Source organism: Peromyscus californicus, unplaced genomic scaffold (genome assembly GCF_007827085.1).
Source record: "Peromyscus californicus insignis strain IS unplaced genomic scaffold, ASM782708v3 Scaffold_4__1_contigs__length_199733344, whole genome shotgun sequence".
NCBI lineage: Eukaryota > Metazoa > Chordata > Mammalia > Rodentia > Cricetidae > Peromyscus > Peromyscus californicus.
This window is the reverse complement of record NW_026294562.1, coordinates 115,103,753-115,120,964: the sequence shown is the minus strand read 5'-3', so window position 1 is coordinate 115,120,964 and position 17,212 is coordinate 115,103,753. Positions and strand designations below refer to the sequence as shown.

General features: G+C 39.1%; 1 protein-coding gene and 1 pseudogene across 4 annotated transcripts in view; one reads left to right on the top strand and one right to left on the bottom strand.

Annotated features, from left to right (window-relative positions):
• Positions 1 to 17,212, top strand: part of Nox4 (NADPH oxidase 4) — a 142,995-nt gene that overhangs the window by 58,307 nt on the left and 67,476 nt on the right. For 3 of the 4 annotated variants that reach the window (XM_052762962.1, XM_052762961.1, XM_052762964.1), the window contains exons 9-11: positions 927 to 1,143; positions 2,862 to 3,026; positions 3,153 to 3,215. In XM_052762962.1, the coding sequence (XP_052618922.1) occupies positions 927 to 1,143; positions 2,862 to 3,026; positions 3,153 to 3,215 (445 nt within the window). The remainder of the gene's footprint in view (positions 1 to 926; positions 1,144 to 2,861; positions 3,027 to 3,152; positions 3,216 to 17,212) is intronic. The other variant, XM_052762963.1, reaches the window with a different exon arrangement.
• LOC128125503 (cytochrome b-c1 complex subunit 2, mitochondrial-like) lies at positions 14,604 to 16,125 on the bottom strand (annotated as a pseudogene).

Genomic DNA, 17,212 nt, shown 5'->3' with positions numbered 1-17,212 from the left:
GCTTGTCAGTGAAAAGCGTGGCACAACCCAGGGCCAGTGAGTTGGCTCAGGAGGTAAAGGCACTCATTGCCAGACCAGAGTTTGATCTCCAGAACCCACATTGTAGAAGAAAAATATTGACCCCTGCCAGCTGTTCTCCCACCTCCCCATGACGTGTGTGCATGCATATGTGCAAGTGCACATGTACATACAGGCACGTGCGCGCACACACACACACACACACACACACACACACACACACAGTACAATAAATGAAATCTAAAAGAAAAAATGCAGAACTCAGAAATTAGAACATAGTACAATATGAAACAATGAGATGCCGCTGTCAAGAGTCTCGAGCTAAGTTCACTGAGCTCTTCATGTGGTTGGGCTTATAGAGAAATTGAACAGCAGACAGCTTTAGGACTCAATGGGTGTGTAAAAATTGTCTCCGTAGATGCAACAAGCTTTTGATGCCTGTTATTTTCATTTACTGCTTCTCCATGTCCCATGGAGTCTGTTTTATCTAGTCTTATCCAAATCAAATATGATCCCTGTGTTTTTCTTTTAAGCTTGATGATGTATAGCAAGGAAGCTCTTTTTACAGTGTTTATTCAAGTGAAAACTTGTAAGTGGCTGAACGAATGCCTAACAAGAATCAAGTTTGTCCAATTCAAATAACATCAAGAAGCTTGCACATGCTTCTTCTGCCGCACAGACATATCGTTTGTTTGGAAAACTAAACATTTTCCCCTACTTCTTAGTAAAGAATTTATTTAAAATTTAGGATATTTCAGTGGTTTTGAAGTAGATCACACATGGAACACTTTTTATAAAAGGCTATGTAAAGCCAAGAAGAAGAAGGAAACAATTGCTTCTCTTTACCCCATTTCATCCCTTGACTCAGTCTTTTTTCCATCTCCTTGTTTTTATCCAATTTAACATAGTGGGCTGTTGAAGTATCAAACCAATTTGGATACCCACCCTCCTGGCTGCATCAGTCTTAACCAGACCCAGTCTCAGGATATTTCCTCACTAGAATACATCTCAGAACATTTTCATGGATCTTGGCCTGAAGGATTTTCAAAACTAGAAGGTCATAACCAGAAAACAGTTGTGAAGATTTGCCTTGAGGAACCCAAGTTTCAAGCCCATTTTCCACAGGTCAGTGAATTCTGTGTTTAAGATCTGCCAAGTCTGTGGTTTCACGTGACTGACATTGCATTATAATGTCTGTGTTTTCAGATACTGTGGGATATTTCAGAACATTTAGACAGAAAATTGATATTTATTTTTTGTGACAGGTATCTAATATTTCAAGACAAAAGGCAGGCATTTAGAATATAGAAGAATGTCTAGTTATACATTTTACGGAAATATGTTTCTTCTAGAGCTTGCTTCGAAAGACTACATATATGTATCCTAAAGCTATTAAGACATGCAGATTGAATAAGAAACACTATAAAACAAAACAGAAACAAGTACCAGTTGTTATAATATAGTTTTGCAAATTAATATTAAAAGTTATGAATAGTGAAGTTAATTTGCTGAAAGCTTGCCATGATCGTCTTGGCCCTGTGCCGAATTGCTCGGTATGCATGATTTCTTTCCATATCCACAACTAAACTTTGAAGCAGTTCCTCAGTTATCTGCTGGAGACATTGAGCTTACACACGTATCCTGACTAAAGCCTGTAAACAAGTAGTGGGAAAAGTAGTGTATAGACGCAGGTCTTTAATTCAAGTACTGCTCTTGAAAAGTTCTCCAAGGATTCCACAAATAGTTCAGTAACTTCTATTGCACCCCCCCCCACAGCCCTTGTGGCGTGGGTACTGCCAACATCTAAGTGAGACCCACTATTCCTCATATGAAATAGAGGAAGAGATAGACTTAGAAAATTCTGCTTTAAAGAGAGAAGATAGAAAAGAAACACAGATGAATTTTTAGATGACTTTGGGTCAGCTGGCCAGTTTTCTGAGTGTCATATACTAATGGATATTATGTAAGGTAAACATAGCAAGTTCCATTTTACTGATGTGGGACTTAATCATCTAGGAGTGACTGGCTCAAAATTGCAAGGTCACTGCATTGCAGAACTTATCCTGCCTTGCTTACTCTTCAGAGTGTCCTGTTCAACTGTCACAGTCTGCAGAGCAGGAGCTAACTGCCTTCATTGAATGAGCAATGTCTGGAACAACTGTGTAAATAAGGTTTTTATAAAGGGCCATTTAAATAAGACTGAAGGTCACATGGAATAAGATATCTGTAAGAGGCTGAGGCCGTACAGTAGCAAGTCCAAAAGCATCTGTTACTAACACAGTGAAGCTCTGTCTCAGATCATCAAACAAAACACACATCTCTATAGATAAAATACAATTCAGTTGAAAGTTTTAAAGAGATGTAGAGGCTATAGCGTGCAGTTGTAGGGGAGAGATTGTTCTCATAGACATCTGCATTTCTCCATTCAAAACTGCCAGTTTTTATATAAAAGTAATTTTGACCATATTATATTATATAAACATTGTAATAGAAACATGCCCAATGCATCCGAATTTCAAAACTAGAAATGTATTTACATTTATCATTGTGTATGTAAATCATATGTGTATCCATATACCCATGTTATGTTCATTGAATATCTAAGGCAGTATTTTTTTTTTTTTTTGCTAAACATTGGACTGGTTTTATTTTTCTAAATAATACTCAGATAAATATGATGCTTTAACTTGTCTTTTGTTTGAATGGATTGCTGAGAGTATCAGCTACGTTTTACTCATTCTTACCAATATCTTACTGTTTACAATACAAATGGAAATATCATTGCTCAGTTGTTTATACAGTCGTGCATTTCTTGAAGCATGCTTATGAGAAATTTCCCTTAGACCTGGATTTGGATTTCTGGACCTTTGTGCCTGTACTGTGCTGAGAGACTTTACCGATGTATCAGGAGCAACAAACCTGTTACCATCATCTCAGTAATCAATCATCCCGCAGATGTCATGGAACTCCGAATGGTCAAAGAAAACTTTAAAGCAAGACCTGGCCAGGTGAGCCGGTGGTTAGTGGTTACCTTTATCATTAGGTAACTTTTGAAAATTAGTAGACAGATTGATTGAAATAGCTGTACTTCTCTTTTGATCATTTAAAACATTGTCTGTTTGTTGCTTTTTTAGTATGTTATTCTACATTGTCCCAGTGTATCAGCATTAGAAAACCACCCATTTACTCTCACGATGGTAAGACATGTATTTCTTGAATTTTAAAAATTTTAAATTGTAGAACATCTTTGTGTGTGCGCGCATGTGTACACATGGACATATGTACTTGTGTATCTCTGTGTGTGCAGACATTTCTGTGTACACATGTATGTGTGTCTATACATATACACTAGCTGAGTATATGTGTGTATATATGTGTGAGTATTTATGTACGTCACATGTGTGTATTTGTGTGTGTATGGTTTTACTTCATTCTAAAAATTATTGGAGGATCATAGTTCCCTTCATGTCTTAGCAGGCTGTCATTTTTTTCAAAGAACTGTAGTTTTCTGTTCAGAAACTTTGTGACTATTTGTTCTCCATCATTTTCTAATTCCTTACTACTCAGTATATATTAATGTTATTTAAGGTTTGTGAAGACTTCTTGATTTAAAGCACAGAAATGTCTTAATATCACTTTTCCATGTATGAGTTATGGGCTTGGAGATATTAACAGCTGTTAGAGTGCTTTACAAGCCAAAACCATATGTATTTCATTTCAGTGTATCACGAATTTTGACCATGTGCATCTACAGTGGCCTGCCCTACTCACTCCCAAACCCTCTTTCTTAAGCTCTTTCATGCCATATAGAGATGTTTTTTTTGTTCTATGTAAAATCTAGGATCCACAAATGAGAGAAATAACCAATATACCTTTTTTCTGCATCTTTGTTATTTTACTTAATCTGCTGATCTCCAGTTGGTCATCTCACTGTGTAGTATAGGCGGGGCTCATGCTCATGATCTCACCCTGCTCCCAGAGCATGAGGAGTATAAGCCTGTATCAACTTACAGAATTTGAATTTTACATAATTCACAAATATAAGATTAAATAGGATTTCTAATTTTTCGTTTCTAAATTATTTTCCTCATTATTTGGCATTGATAATTGCAGATATTTTGTCATCTACTTCAGTATATGCAAATGTTCACTAGCTTGTTGTTGTTTGTTTTTGCTCTTTATGGGCGGGGGGGATGCCACCCAGCTCCCAGATGAGTCACACAGGGAGGCTTATTCTTAGTTATGAATGCTCAGCCTTAACTTGGCTTGTTACTAGCCAGCTTTTATTAACATAGCTCATTTTTTGTGTTTTGTTTTGTTTTTTGTTTTTCAAGGCAGGGTTTCTCTGTGTAGCTTTGGAGCCTTTCCTGGAACTCCCTCTGTAGACCAGGCTGTCCTAGAACTCACAGAGACCCTGCTGCCTCTGCCTCCCAAGTGCTGGGATTAAAGGTGTGCACCACCACTGCCAGGCTAAATTAGCCCATTTTTCTTTTGCCTTGGGGCTTTTCCCATTCTCTTACTTCTGTAATCTTACTCGTACTCCGTGGCTTGCTGTGTAGCTGGGTGGCTGGCCCCTTGGCCCTTCTGCTTCTCTGGCTACCTTGTCTTTTCTCCTCCCAGATTTCTCTTTCTATTTATCCTCTATCTGCCTGCTAGCCCTGCCTATTTCTCTCTCCTGCCTCACTATTGGCCATTCAGCTCTTTATTAGACCATCAGGTGTTTTAGACAGGCACAGTAAACACAGCTTCACAGAGTTAATGCAACATAAGCAAAAGTAACACACCTTAAAATAATATCCTGCTATACTAGTTCATTTCACCAAACACTATACCGTGGATAATTTCTCATTTTACTACTAAGTTTATTTGTGCCTCATTGTTTTCAGTGCCTATGTGAATAGAAAACACAGTTTACTTAATATTCTCTTTCATGACTGATTAGTTTTTATTCATGTTTATGATAAAGATAAGAATAAAGACCACATATTAAATGTATACAAAAAGTGAATTTGAACATATTAGGGAAGCAGAAAGAAAAAGAAGATATCAATTGTTTATGCTTGGGGTTGGGGTTTTGGAAGTGACTCTGAGATTACATGAATTAGATTGAAAATCCACAACCCCATGGGTATGTTATTTTACCTTTTGCAATATATGGCTCTCAATATTCTATTATGATTACATCAATTCAGAATAATAGATTTGTAGGGGTTTAGCGAGTTGTGTATACAGCATAAAGATTAGTGGTGGGTGTACAGAAAGTATTAGGCCTGTGCATAATATCCTTGTGACTTTCATTTTCAGTTTGAGTTTATTTGATAGCTTATTGACAGCTAATTGAGACAAAGAATTTATACTTAAAGAATAAAAGAAACAAAAAGCATGTGTCAAATTGTTACAAGAAAACCAGGGGCCATAGATTCAAACGGATTTTTTAAAGGAAAAAAAATGATGTTTTTGCTTTATTTACTTCAAGTTTTGTATTCTGTCTATATGGATCAAACTTGTTTCATAATCATCAAAGAAAAGTACTTTGTCATCTAGTGAGAGAACGTGTGATGTTTAGGTCTGTCAGGAAAGATGGTAGCACTGGCTGAGCACAGAGATGGATTTATAATTGCTTTCTCTGGAGGGATGGGGAGTTACTCTGAATACTCTTTCATCTGCTGCTGTATGGGCTTTGATGTGTGTGAAAGGGGAAACATTTGTCAGGAGGAACGGTGAAAACTCGGATGCCCACGTGAAACATAAAACTGGACTGCTGGAGCTCCTATCAGAAACCAGGGTGCTGTGTCTCACCCCTCAGTGCTCTGGGGTCAAGTGTGTTTTGTTCTAGAAATATATCTGATTTACGAATACTTGTCTGTAAAATTGCACCCAAATCATGTTTGCTTCTGACAGTTTTAAAACACATGTTCATTTCTCAGCTTGCATTCATCCATTAAACAGGAAGCTGTTTCAGAAGAAAGGTAGAAGTTGAAAAGGGAGAAACTGCACAGGTAATATTAGATGGCTGAGGCGATCAGGCCTGTTGTTACAGTCATCAAAAATTTCCTTCAGAAAGTCTTTCTTTGTGTTTGAGAGTTTATTTTTAAAATTGTACCAACATAATATTAAACAGAGAACATGGGATAGGAGAAAAGAAGGCATTTGTTCAATGCCAACTATAGAGATAGGAGTATCTTTCCCCAAAAATATTTTCCAGCATGTTCTAAATGGAGAAACATTCTAAATGGAGCACAACATCGACCCACTTCAACTTCAACAAAAACATGGAAGGCACCTCACCTTTTAGAACTTGTACTTTCAATAAATAACTTTTATGTTTTCACAAAAATAGCAAGACAGGAGTTTTCACCTGACATACAAAGAATGGAGGCTTCTAGAGCAAACATCTCACTTTTCTAAGGCTCCTTGCTCAAGCCAAAATGAGAAATACACACACACACACACACACACACACACACACACACACACACACACACAAACAGGGTGCAAAACCTGAGGGGCATTTAGCTTGCACATGACCTTGAGTGAGCTGCATTTAAAAAAAAAACAATTTAGATTAGCACACTTATGTGTGAGATATATCAGCGTGATTACTGGGTTGTTCTTACTAATTAAAGCAAAAACATATTTTTGAAGCTTTGTTTTTGTTTTTTTTCTTTTAACATCCTGACTGCTGTTTCCTCTCCCTTCTGTCCTCCCAGTCCTTTCCACCACCCACCCACCCACCCATATCCACTTCTCCTCAATTTCCCTTCAGTAAAGGATAGGCCTCCCCTGGATATCAACCAGCCATGGCATATCAAGCTGCAGTGAGACTAGGCACTTCCTCTCCTATTAAGGCTGGGTAAGGCAATCTGATAGGTGTGTGTGTGTGTGTGTGTGTGTGTGTGTGTGTGTGTGTCCACTGTGTGGGGACGAATGTATCTGTAGACATGCCTGAAGAGACCAGAGATGTCAGATCCACTGAACCTGAAGTTATAAGTGAATTTGAGCCATCTGACATTGGTGCTGGGAACTGAACACTAGTCCTCTGCCAAAACATCAGGTACTCTTAAATAAGATCCATCGCCCCAGCAAAGCAACCTACTCTGGAGTTTCAGTTCCCAGAACCATTCAGAGAAGAAAGAAGAAAAGACAGCTGCAACCATAATACAAAATCCAACAATATGTTGAATCATACTTAAAATTAACTCAACCTCCCTAATCCACCACCATTAACCATAAGGGGAAAAAACCAGCAAACATAGTGTGCAGCATGCTATGAAATGCTATCAAAGACTTAAGTGTGAATGTGGAGGTCACAGAAGGGGCTGGGGTAGAAGGAAATGCAGGGGGAACAAGATAAAATAAAATAAAGGAAATAGAATATTGGGAAGAATATTAAGGAGAGGAGGAAAAAGAAAAGATAAAAATAGTACAATAATGAAAACATTTGTAAAGAAAATTAGATAAATGCAAAAGAAAAAAATAGTAAGACTTCTACAACTAAGCCAAGAGAGATAGGACCTGGGGTTAGTTTGCTGGGAATTGTGCTCGGGACAGTCTCCAGGAAGGCTTGATGGATAAGAAGGCAGCCAGCACTTGAACCTTGTGTTAGAGTAACAGCAGGGATCTCAAAATGGCTAACAAGAGCTCTTCAGATGAAGTGTTATTTCACATTTGTCCTGTCTTGAAGTCAGGGGCCCAGAACTTGTTATCTCCTAGTTGACCTGTCCCTGAATTTGAGATGCCTCCAGGACAAGGAAATTAGACATGGATGAGGCAGAAACTTTTCGAGTGAATTTCAGTTTCTGGAAAAAGTGCCAATAGAAAGTCATCTCCAGGGCTGGGAGAGTCACTGAGTGCTCTCAGTGAAAGTTGGGAATGGTGAAAGGAAGGTGGACGATCTGGGCAGAAGAACATATCAGTCACAAAGTTCATCTCCAAACAATATTCTTCGGCAAAGGAATTCCCTCTTTAGAATCTGAAATTAAACATATAAATCCCATTTATTAATATATATAAGATTCAGCATCTCCTTTCCAAGGCACATTTGAAGGGTCAAAAATATAAATTGTTGAAGGGACCAAAGTCATTATAGAATGTAATTGATAACAAAAGCTATAACCAGAAATTAAGTTTCATGATTTTCTTCCTCTTTAGACCTTCATTGGCTTAATACCTATATAGAATTTTACACTTTGTTCCTGAGCTCCCAGTGAATCTTAGCAAGTGTTTCCCAGCTATATTCTGTAATGATCAAATGTTTATTTTTTTTTGCCAAAACTCATATTATGGTTGCTTTTGTTTTCTAATTAAAAAAACAAAATCAGAAATGAGTTTTCAAAAGCCAAGACTTGTGAAAGCATGGGATGTCATACTTACTACAAAATGTAATATCTTTTTATTTTTAGCTTAGGTAGATACTATATCCTTTGATTCTTTTTATGAATTCTCAATTATAGAAATAATGCACATCTTCCTTTTCATTATTAACTCATTAAAGCATATGCGAATATTTCCATGTCCTTTCAGTATTATTTTTATTCATAAAGCAACATGCTTTTCTGACATCTGTAATTTAAGTTGTATGAGTCGTTATTTTTTAAGCTTGAATAACCTGATTTCACATTTATTTCCATGAGTCAGAATCTAGCAGTGTTCCTGTTTCTGTGTGTGCTTTCACATAGCATGCCTGCTCTTCCATCATTTTTATGTTTCATGTTTTTCATCTCTCAAACAGTTACTTTTGGAAGTTTTTTTTTTATTTAAAGAAAATAAGACAAAATTTTTTAGTTGTCCATTATTAAATTTTGTGTGATGAATGTAATTAGTAATTCTATGTCAGCTACTTTGATTTTTGGTCTTAATCTCATCTACTTAGCTCTTAAAACTTGCCTTACTTTTGTGTTTCACAGATCCTTTACTTTAGAAACTGAGATGGAGGAGAAGGTAGATTGCCAGGAGCAATATGTTATTATGTATTCTAGGCACAGTGGTGAAAACCGCAGACAGTGATTGGTATCCAAGGAACCAACAAAATGTTTGAGTTTTTTGAGAATTAAACGTCACCGAACTCCTGTCCTTTGGTTGTCTTCCAGCAGAAAAGAAAGAAATGTTTCCTCAGAGGCTAATAATAGCCTCTGTGATAAATGTGATTTAAATAATGTCCCATGTTCAGAACAAATAGACTGGTTAATATTAATTTGATTTATTCAGTCGATAGTTTTTTATTGTTGTTCTTTTTGTTTTTGTTTTTTGAGACAGGGTTTCTCTGTGTAGTCTTGGCTGTTCTGGAACTCTTTTTGTAGACCAAGCTAGCCTCGAACTCACAGAGATCCTCCTGCTTCTGCCTCCCCAGTGCTGGGATTAAAGGTGTGTGCCACCACTGCTCGACTCATCCATAGTTTTTGATACTTCTTTCACCTGGTATCAGAGAGAAAAGGATGAAGATACTCTGTTCTCGACTCTGGGCTCCGTGTCTCAGCTCATCAGATTTTCCCTCTCTCTGTTACTAACCCTCAGAGTTGTCCACAGCAGCACTCCCTGAAGATAATTCCAAGATGCACAATGCCCTCTTACTGCTAAATACCATGACCATTTTCCAGCGCTTAGTTCTCTCCAGAGCTCAGCACCTTTGCATGATGCTGATCGTTTTATTGAAACACTTTTGATATTTTTATTTTGTTTCCAGGACATCAGTTTCTCATTCTCTGACTGCTTTGATTCAGTCCTGTTTCTTTTATTCCCTTTGCGACTCCCAGGAGCTCTAAATATCAAGATGCACAGTTGTCAATTCCCAGAACCCCTATTACTTTACAGATGCACATAGTTCTCTGGCAAACCATCTGTGTTTCCAGCTCTGACATTCTGTTCACATCACTAAGTGTTTCCCAGACATTTAAGGCAATGCCCTTTACGTTGATGGATAAAGCATCCACTGGAGAGTCAAAATTGAGAAATGATATGCTATGGCTTACTTTTTTATTATTAATTAATTTTATTCATTTATTTTACATCCTGTTCTCCTCCCTCCTCTCCTCCCATCCCCACCTCTCCTCTGTCCCTTCCCCCACTGACTCCCCTGTTTCTCTTCAGAAAGGGGCAGGCCTCCCTTGGCTTTGTGGCTTCCTTTTGAGCAGATTCTATTTACTCCATTAAGAGTAGGCAAAGGAGCAAGAGTGGAAACAGGAAGAGCAGTTAGGAGTCTGTTCCAGTCATCTAGGTCTGATAATGACTTGGACCATAGTGGTGACATTAGGGATGGTGAGAGGGATCAGCTTCTGAATCCGTTTTGATGTTTATATGATCATGACTTGTTTTTTTCCCAGAGAATCGATTTTAAATGTGAAGAATTCAAGCTTCGTACCTAAGTTTCTGCCTAAACAGTTAAAATTCTATTAACTAAGATAGACAACCCAGTCCAGGTTATGACAGAAATTTATAAAACTCAATTTCAATCATGATATTTGGACATCACATGCAGTATGCTTGAATTATTTATTCAATACATGAATGGCAGCTTACTATTTGCTCTCAATGGACCATTAGTACCAGACCCAGAGCCCTGTGTGTTTTGCCTCTGCTTGCCTTAGGGTTTGTGGAATGGTACTTGTCTGATCTTTTTCCTCTGGGTGCAGTAAATCTTGAGAGAGATAAGCTCATATATAAATGTAAGTAGGAACTTTTAAACATCTTTGAACTCAAGCTCTTGCTTCCTGCCTCTGAGAGCTGAGATTCTCCAGTGTTTTTTGTTTTGTTGTTGTTGTTATTTTTTTCCCCAGCCCAATCACATTTTCCCCTCCCTCCCTTCCTCCTCTCCTCCCAGTCCCTCCCTCCCCCAACCTCTGCTCTCCCCAGCCCATCCATTCCTCTTTTCTCTTCAGAAAAGGGAAGGCTTCCCATGTATATCAGCCGGCCATGGCATATCAATTTGCAGTAAGACTAGGCATCTCCTCTCCTATTAAGGCTGGAGGAGGCAACCCAGAAAGAGGAAAGGGTCCCAAAAACCAGGTAACACGTCGGAGCAGCCCTTGATGCCACTGTTAGGAATCCCAGAAGAAAACCAAGCTATGTAACTATAACATATGTGCAGAGGCCTAGGTCATTCCCATGCAAACTCTCTAGTTGTTGGTTTAGTCTCTGTGAGCTCGTATGAGCCCAGGTTAGTTGATTCTGTGAGGTTTTTTTTGTGGTGTCCTTGGCCCCTCTGATTCCCATTGTCCTCCCTCCCTGTCTTCCACAGGATTCACTGAGGTTGACCTAATGTTTGGTTGTGGGTCTCTACATCAATTGCAGGGTGAAACCTCTTTGATGACAATTGGGCTAGGCAACAATCTATGAGTATAGCAGAATATCATTAGGAATCATTTTATTGAATTTGAATTTTTTATCTTTGCCAGTCATGTTTGGTTATATCCTAGGTCTCTGGGCTGCCCAGCCTCTGGGTCCTGGCCCTCCAGGCAGTATCAGGGGTGGACTACCTCTTATGGTATGGGTCTCAAGGTGGACCAGACATTGTTTGGCCACTCCCACAATTTCTGTGCTACCTTTACCCTAGCATATCTTGTGATTAGGGCAAATTGTAGGTCAAAGGTTATGTGTCTGGGTTGGGGTCCCAATCCCTCCACTTGAAGTCTTGACTGGTTACAGGAGATGGCCAGTTTAGGTTCCATTTTTGCCATTACTAGGAGTCTTAGATATGGTCACCCTCATAGATACCTGTGTGTTTTCATTGCACTATAGTTCCAACTCATCCCAGAGATGCCCCTGATTCCAGTTGTCTCTCCCAGTACTCTCTCCCTCCATCCTCTCCCTACCTGATCCCTCCAGTTCCCATGCCCACCCCCCCATCCAGACTCATTTCCCTCAGTTCACCTGTGATGTCTATTCTATTTCTCCTTCACAGTGAGATTCATGTGTCTCCCCCCACGTCCCCCAAACCTTTCTTCTTAGCTTCTGTGGGTCTATGGATTGTAGCATGCTTATCCTTTACTTTATGGCTAATATCCACCTATAAGTGAGTACTTAAATGTTTGTCTTTCTGGGTCTGAGTTACTTCACTCAGGGTGATCTTTTCTTATCCCATCTGTAGCTAGAGTTTTCCTGCCTGGCCCACAGTCAGGACAAATCTTTGTCACCCGCCAGTCCCACAGCCGCTCAGACCCAACCAAGTAAACACAGAGACTTATATTGCCTAAAAACTGTATGGCCGTGGCAGGCTTCTTGCTAACTGTTCTTATAGCTTAAATTAATCTATTTCCATAAATCTATACCCTGCCACGTGGCTCATGGCTTACCGGCATCTTCACATGCTTGTCCTGGTGGCGGCTGGCAGTGTCTCCTTCTGCCTTCCTGTTCTTTCTTTTCTCCTCTCTGTTAGTCCCGCCTATATTTCCTGCCTAGCCACTGGCCAATCAGTGTTTTATTTATTGACCAATCAGAGCAACACATTTGCCATACAGAACATCCCACAGCACCCATCCATTTGCCAGCAAATTTACTGGTGTTATTTTTTTTTTTTTAACAGATGAGTTATACTCCATTGTGTAAATGTAATACATTCTCTTTATCCATTCTTTCATTGAAGGACATCTAGGCTGTGTTCATTTTCTGGCTATTAAAAGTAAAGATGCTATGAATATAGTTGAACAAGTGTCTTTGTGGTATGGTAGACTATCCTTGGATATATGCCCAGGAGTGGTATAGCTTGATGTTGAGGTAGGTCAAGTCCCAATTTTCTGAGGAATCGCTGTATTGATTTCCACAGTGGCTATACAAATTTGTATTGTCCTTGTTCCATTTCCTCTGCAGCATGAGCTGTCACTTGTACTTTTGGTCTTAGCCATTCTGACAGGTGTAAGATGGAATCTCAGAGTCATTTTGATTTGCATTCCTGATGGCTAAGGATGTTGAACATTTCTTTAAGTGCTTTCTCAGCATTTGAGGTTACTCTTTTGAGAATTCTCTGTTTGGATATGCACCATATTTTTTTTAATTGGATTATTTGGTTTTGTGATGTCTAGTTTCTTGAATGCTTTATATATTTTGGAGATCAACCCTCAGTCAGATGTGTGCTTGGTAGAGATCTTTTCCCATTCTGTAAGCTGTTTTGTTGTTGTTGTGGTTGTTTGTTTTTGCTTTTTGTCTTATTGATAATGTCCTTTGCCTTACAGAAGCTTTTCAATTTCATGAAGTTTCATTTATTAATTGTTGATCTTAGTGTTGCATGATTGGTGTTCTGTTCAGTAAGTTGTCCTGTGCCAAATACATTTAAGGCTATTTCTCACTTTCTCTTCTGTCAAGTTCAGTGTATCTGGTTTTATATTGAGGTCTTTGGTCCACTTGTACTTGAGTTTTGTTCAGAGTGATAGATATGAATCTGTTTGCATTCTTCTATATTCTGACATCCAGTTAGATGAGCACCATCTGTTGAAGATGCTTTATTTTTTCCATTGTATATTACTGGCTTCTTTATAAAAAATCATGTGTCCAAGGTATGTGGATTTATGTCTGAGTCTTCAATTAACTCAGTTCCCTTGATCAACCTGTCTATTTTTATGCCAGTGCACTGCGGTTTCTATTACTATAGCTCTGTAGTACAGCTTGAGATCAGAGATGGTGATGCCTTCAGCAGTTCTTTTATTTTATGGGATTTTTTTAGCTATCCTTTATTTTTGTTTTTCCACATGAATTTGAGTATTGTTCTTTCAAATTCTGTAAAGAACTGTGCTGGAATTTTGATGGGAATTGTTTGAATCTGTAGATTGCTTTTGTTAAGATGGTCATTTTTACTATTTAATCCTACCAGTCCATGAGCATGGGAGATCTTTCCATCTTCTTATATCTTCTTCACTTTCTTTCTTCAAAGACTTGAAATTCTTGCCGTACAAGTCATAACTTGCTTGGTTAGAGTTACACCAAGATATTTTATCTTACTTGTGGCTATTGTGAATGGTGTTATTACCTTACCTTCTGTAAGACTGGTTTTATGATAGATATTGTTTAAATCTGAATTTGTCATAAGATATCTTGTTTTATCCATCTATGGTGATTGCATGTTTTGCTTGTTATAGTAGTCTGGGATGACATCCATGGTCTCTTAGGGTCTGCAAGACATCTGTCCATGCCCTTCTGTCTTTTCAATTCTCCATTGACAAGTCAAGTGTGATTCTGATAGGTCTGCCTTTATTTGTTACTTGGCCTTTTTCCTTTAAAGTATTTAATATTCTTTTTTTCTTCTGTATGTTTAGTGTTTTGATTACTATGTGGTGCAGGAACTTTTTTTCTGGCCCAAACTATTTGTTGTTCTGTAAGCTTCTTGTACTTTTATAGGCATGTTGTTTTTTAGGTTAGGAAAACTTTCTTCTGTGATTTTGTTGAATATTTCTGTGCTTTTGAACTAGAATTCTTCTCATTCTTCTATTCCTATTATGTTTATGTTTGTTCTTTCATACTGTCCCAGATTTACCTAATGTTTTGTGTGAGGAATTTTTTTAAATATTTTTATTTTTATCCAATTGCCAGTATTTGAGTTTTGACTTCGTAATTTTTCTTCTTTTTTATAGTATTTTTATTTTTATTTTTTTTTTACACACAATGTTTATTTGTCCTAGGGCAGCTGGCAATAACTATCCATATTTATGCTTTTAAGTACTTCATTGAGAAAAGTGTTGACTGTTAAGTTAAGAGACCTGCCTTCCATGTGTTTGCTGACCTGGGCTGAGAAAAGGCTCAGCGGGCTCCACTTGAATACACTTGTTACAGCTCGTCAAGAAAAGGTGTATGTCCCAAGTTTCCACTTGCTGCCATTGACTTCTTGCCAGAAACAAACTTTTTTGCATCCTTTATGATATCAGCATCAGCCACAGCATCAATTTGTTGAAGGAAGCTGGGTGGTGATATATAAGAGCCAGCAACTAGAGCCTGTGACCCAATTTCATTCAGAAAACCCTCTGAAGTCTTCCCAGACATCAGGTATCCAGCTTTCAGCTTGTTCTTGGCAGCTTGGACATTTGCACCGGAAAGGTTTCCTTGAGCAACCGCTTTTACTTGGTCGTAGGCAGCCTTGATAACATCCCCAGCAGCTTCAGTTTGGGAGATAGTGTAAATTCCAAAGAGCCCAGAATCTGAGTAGCTGGCATTAAACGCAGAAACATCAAAACGCTGTTGACTTCCTTTGGCAACACTCTGGCTCAGGAGGCTGGTGGTGTTGCTGCCTCTCTTGACATGTGGTTCAGCACCAAGAAGATGCTGAAGTACACTGAATGCATTTGCTTCTGGGTTTCCAATGGCAGCACTTTCTGCTACAATAGCAGCATGGACCAAGTTGTCTCCATTTTGCTCTTGAATTTCACCTCCACGGTATTGGGCTTTTGCACTAGCTAAACCAAGGCCCCCCTCATGTTGAGAAATTGTTCAGCAACCTGTTTTAGGACATAATGACTCACATCAAGTCCAACCAAAGCCATTCTTGTGCTTGTGAAGTGGTTCTGAACAAAGTAATGTAATTGCTCTGGTGTTACTTTCCCCATCCTATAGTTAGGACAATACAAGGGATTAGCCAAGGTATTCCTGTAGGCAGCATCATGCAAGTTCTCAATGACATGAGTCTGTGAATTCTGAAAGGCAACAGCTTTGTCAATCTTTAGCTGAGACTGAAAGACAGCTTCTTCCCAACGGCGAAATTCTGGTGCTGTGGTAACACTGAGCAGGAACTCCATCAGAATTTCAATATCATCTAGCATGACTTCTATAGTGTAAGCCATATTTTCCCTTGTTGCAGTCACACTTAGTTTACCACCAACTGCTTCAATTCCACGGGTTATCTTGAAAGACGAAACTCCTTTGGTAGTCAAACTAAATGCAAGACGTAGAAAGTGAGAGGTTCCTAAGTTGCTGGAGTCCTCATATCTACTGCCTGCTTTAATGAATAAGCCAATTCTTGATAGAGGAGCATAGTTTTCCAGAGAAGCAATCACCAAACCATTTGTAATTTGGTAAACTCAAGATCCTCAGGCTGCAGAGATACTCCTCCAGGGGCAGCTGAAGTTTTAACTTTGGGGCAACTTTGAGGGAATAAAATCTCGAGAAGGACCTGGCCCTGCTGAGGAACTTCATGGCTCTAGCGTTTTCCCTTCCTCATGATCACCGCCACCGGTAGCGAAGAAAGATACTGTCCGTATTTTTATTTTATAATTAACTTAATTTCACCTATCATCAGCCATGGATTCCCCTGTCCTCCCTCCTCCCACCCCCCAGGCCTCCCCCTCAATCCATCTCCCACTCCCACCTCCTCCAAGGCAAGGTCTCCCCTGGGGAGTCAGCCCAGCCTGGCAGACTCAGCCAAGGCAGGTCCAGTCCCCTCATCCCTACACCAAGGCTGAGCAGTGTCCCAGCATAGGCCCCAGGCTCCAAAAAGTCAGCTCATATACCAAGGGCAGATCCTGGCTCCACTGCCTGGGGACCTCCCAAACAGTTCAAGCTAATCAACTGTCTCACTCATCCAGAGGGCCTGGTCCAGTTCCATGGGGGCTCCTCAGCCATTGGTTCACAGTTCATGCGTTTCCACTAGTTTGGCTCTTTGTCCTTGTGTTTTTTCCAATCATAGTCTCAATATTTCTTGCTCATATAATCCCTCCTCTCTCTCTCGCCAATTGGACTCCTGGAGCTCCACCTGGGGCTTGGCCTGGATCTCTGCATCTGATTCCATCAGTCACTGGATGAGAGTTCTATCATGACAAGGTGTTTGGCCATCTGATCACCAGAGTAGATCAGCTCGGGCTTTCTCTCGACCATTGCCAGTAGTCTTTTGTGGAGGTATCTTTATGGATTTCTGGCAACCTCTCTAGCACTCTGCTTCTTCCTATTCGCATGGGGTCTTCATTTATCATGGTGAGGAATTTTTAGATTTAACATTTTCTTTGACTGATGAATCTATTTCTTCTATCGTACCTTCAATGCCTGAGTTTATCTCTTCCATCTTTGCTGATGCTTGCATCTATAGTTCCTGTTCACTTACTCAGATTTTCCATTTCCAGAATGTCCTTTCTTTGGTGTTTTCTTTATTGCTTCTATTTCTATTTTCAGGTCTTGAACAGTTTCCTTTACTCAATTGTTTGCTTTTTTTTGACATTCTTTAAAGGATTTATTGATTTCCTCCAATTTTTTTTGTCTTTTTTCTGAATTTCTTAGAGGGTTTTTTCAT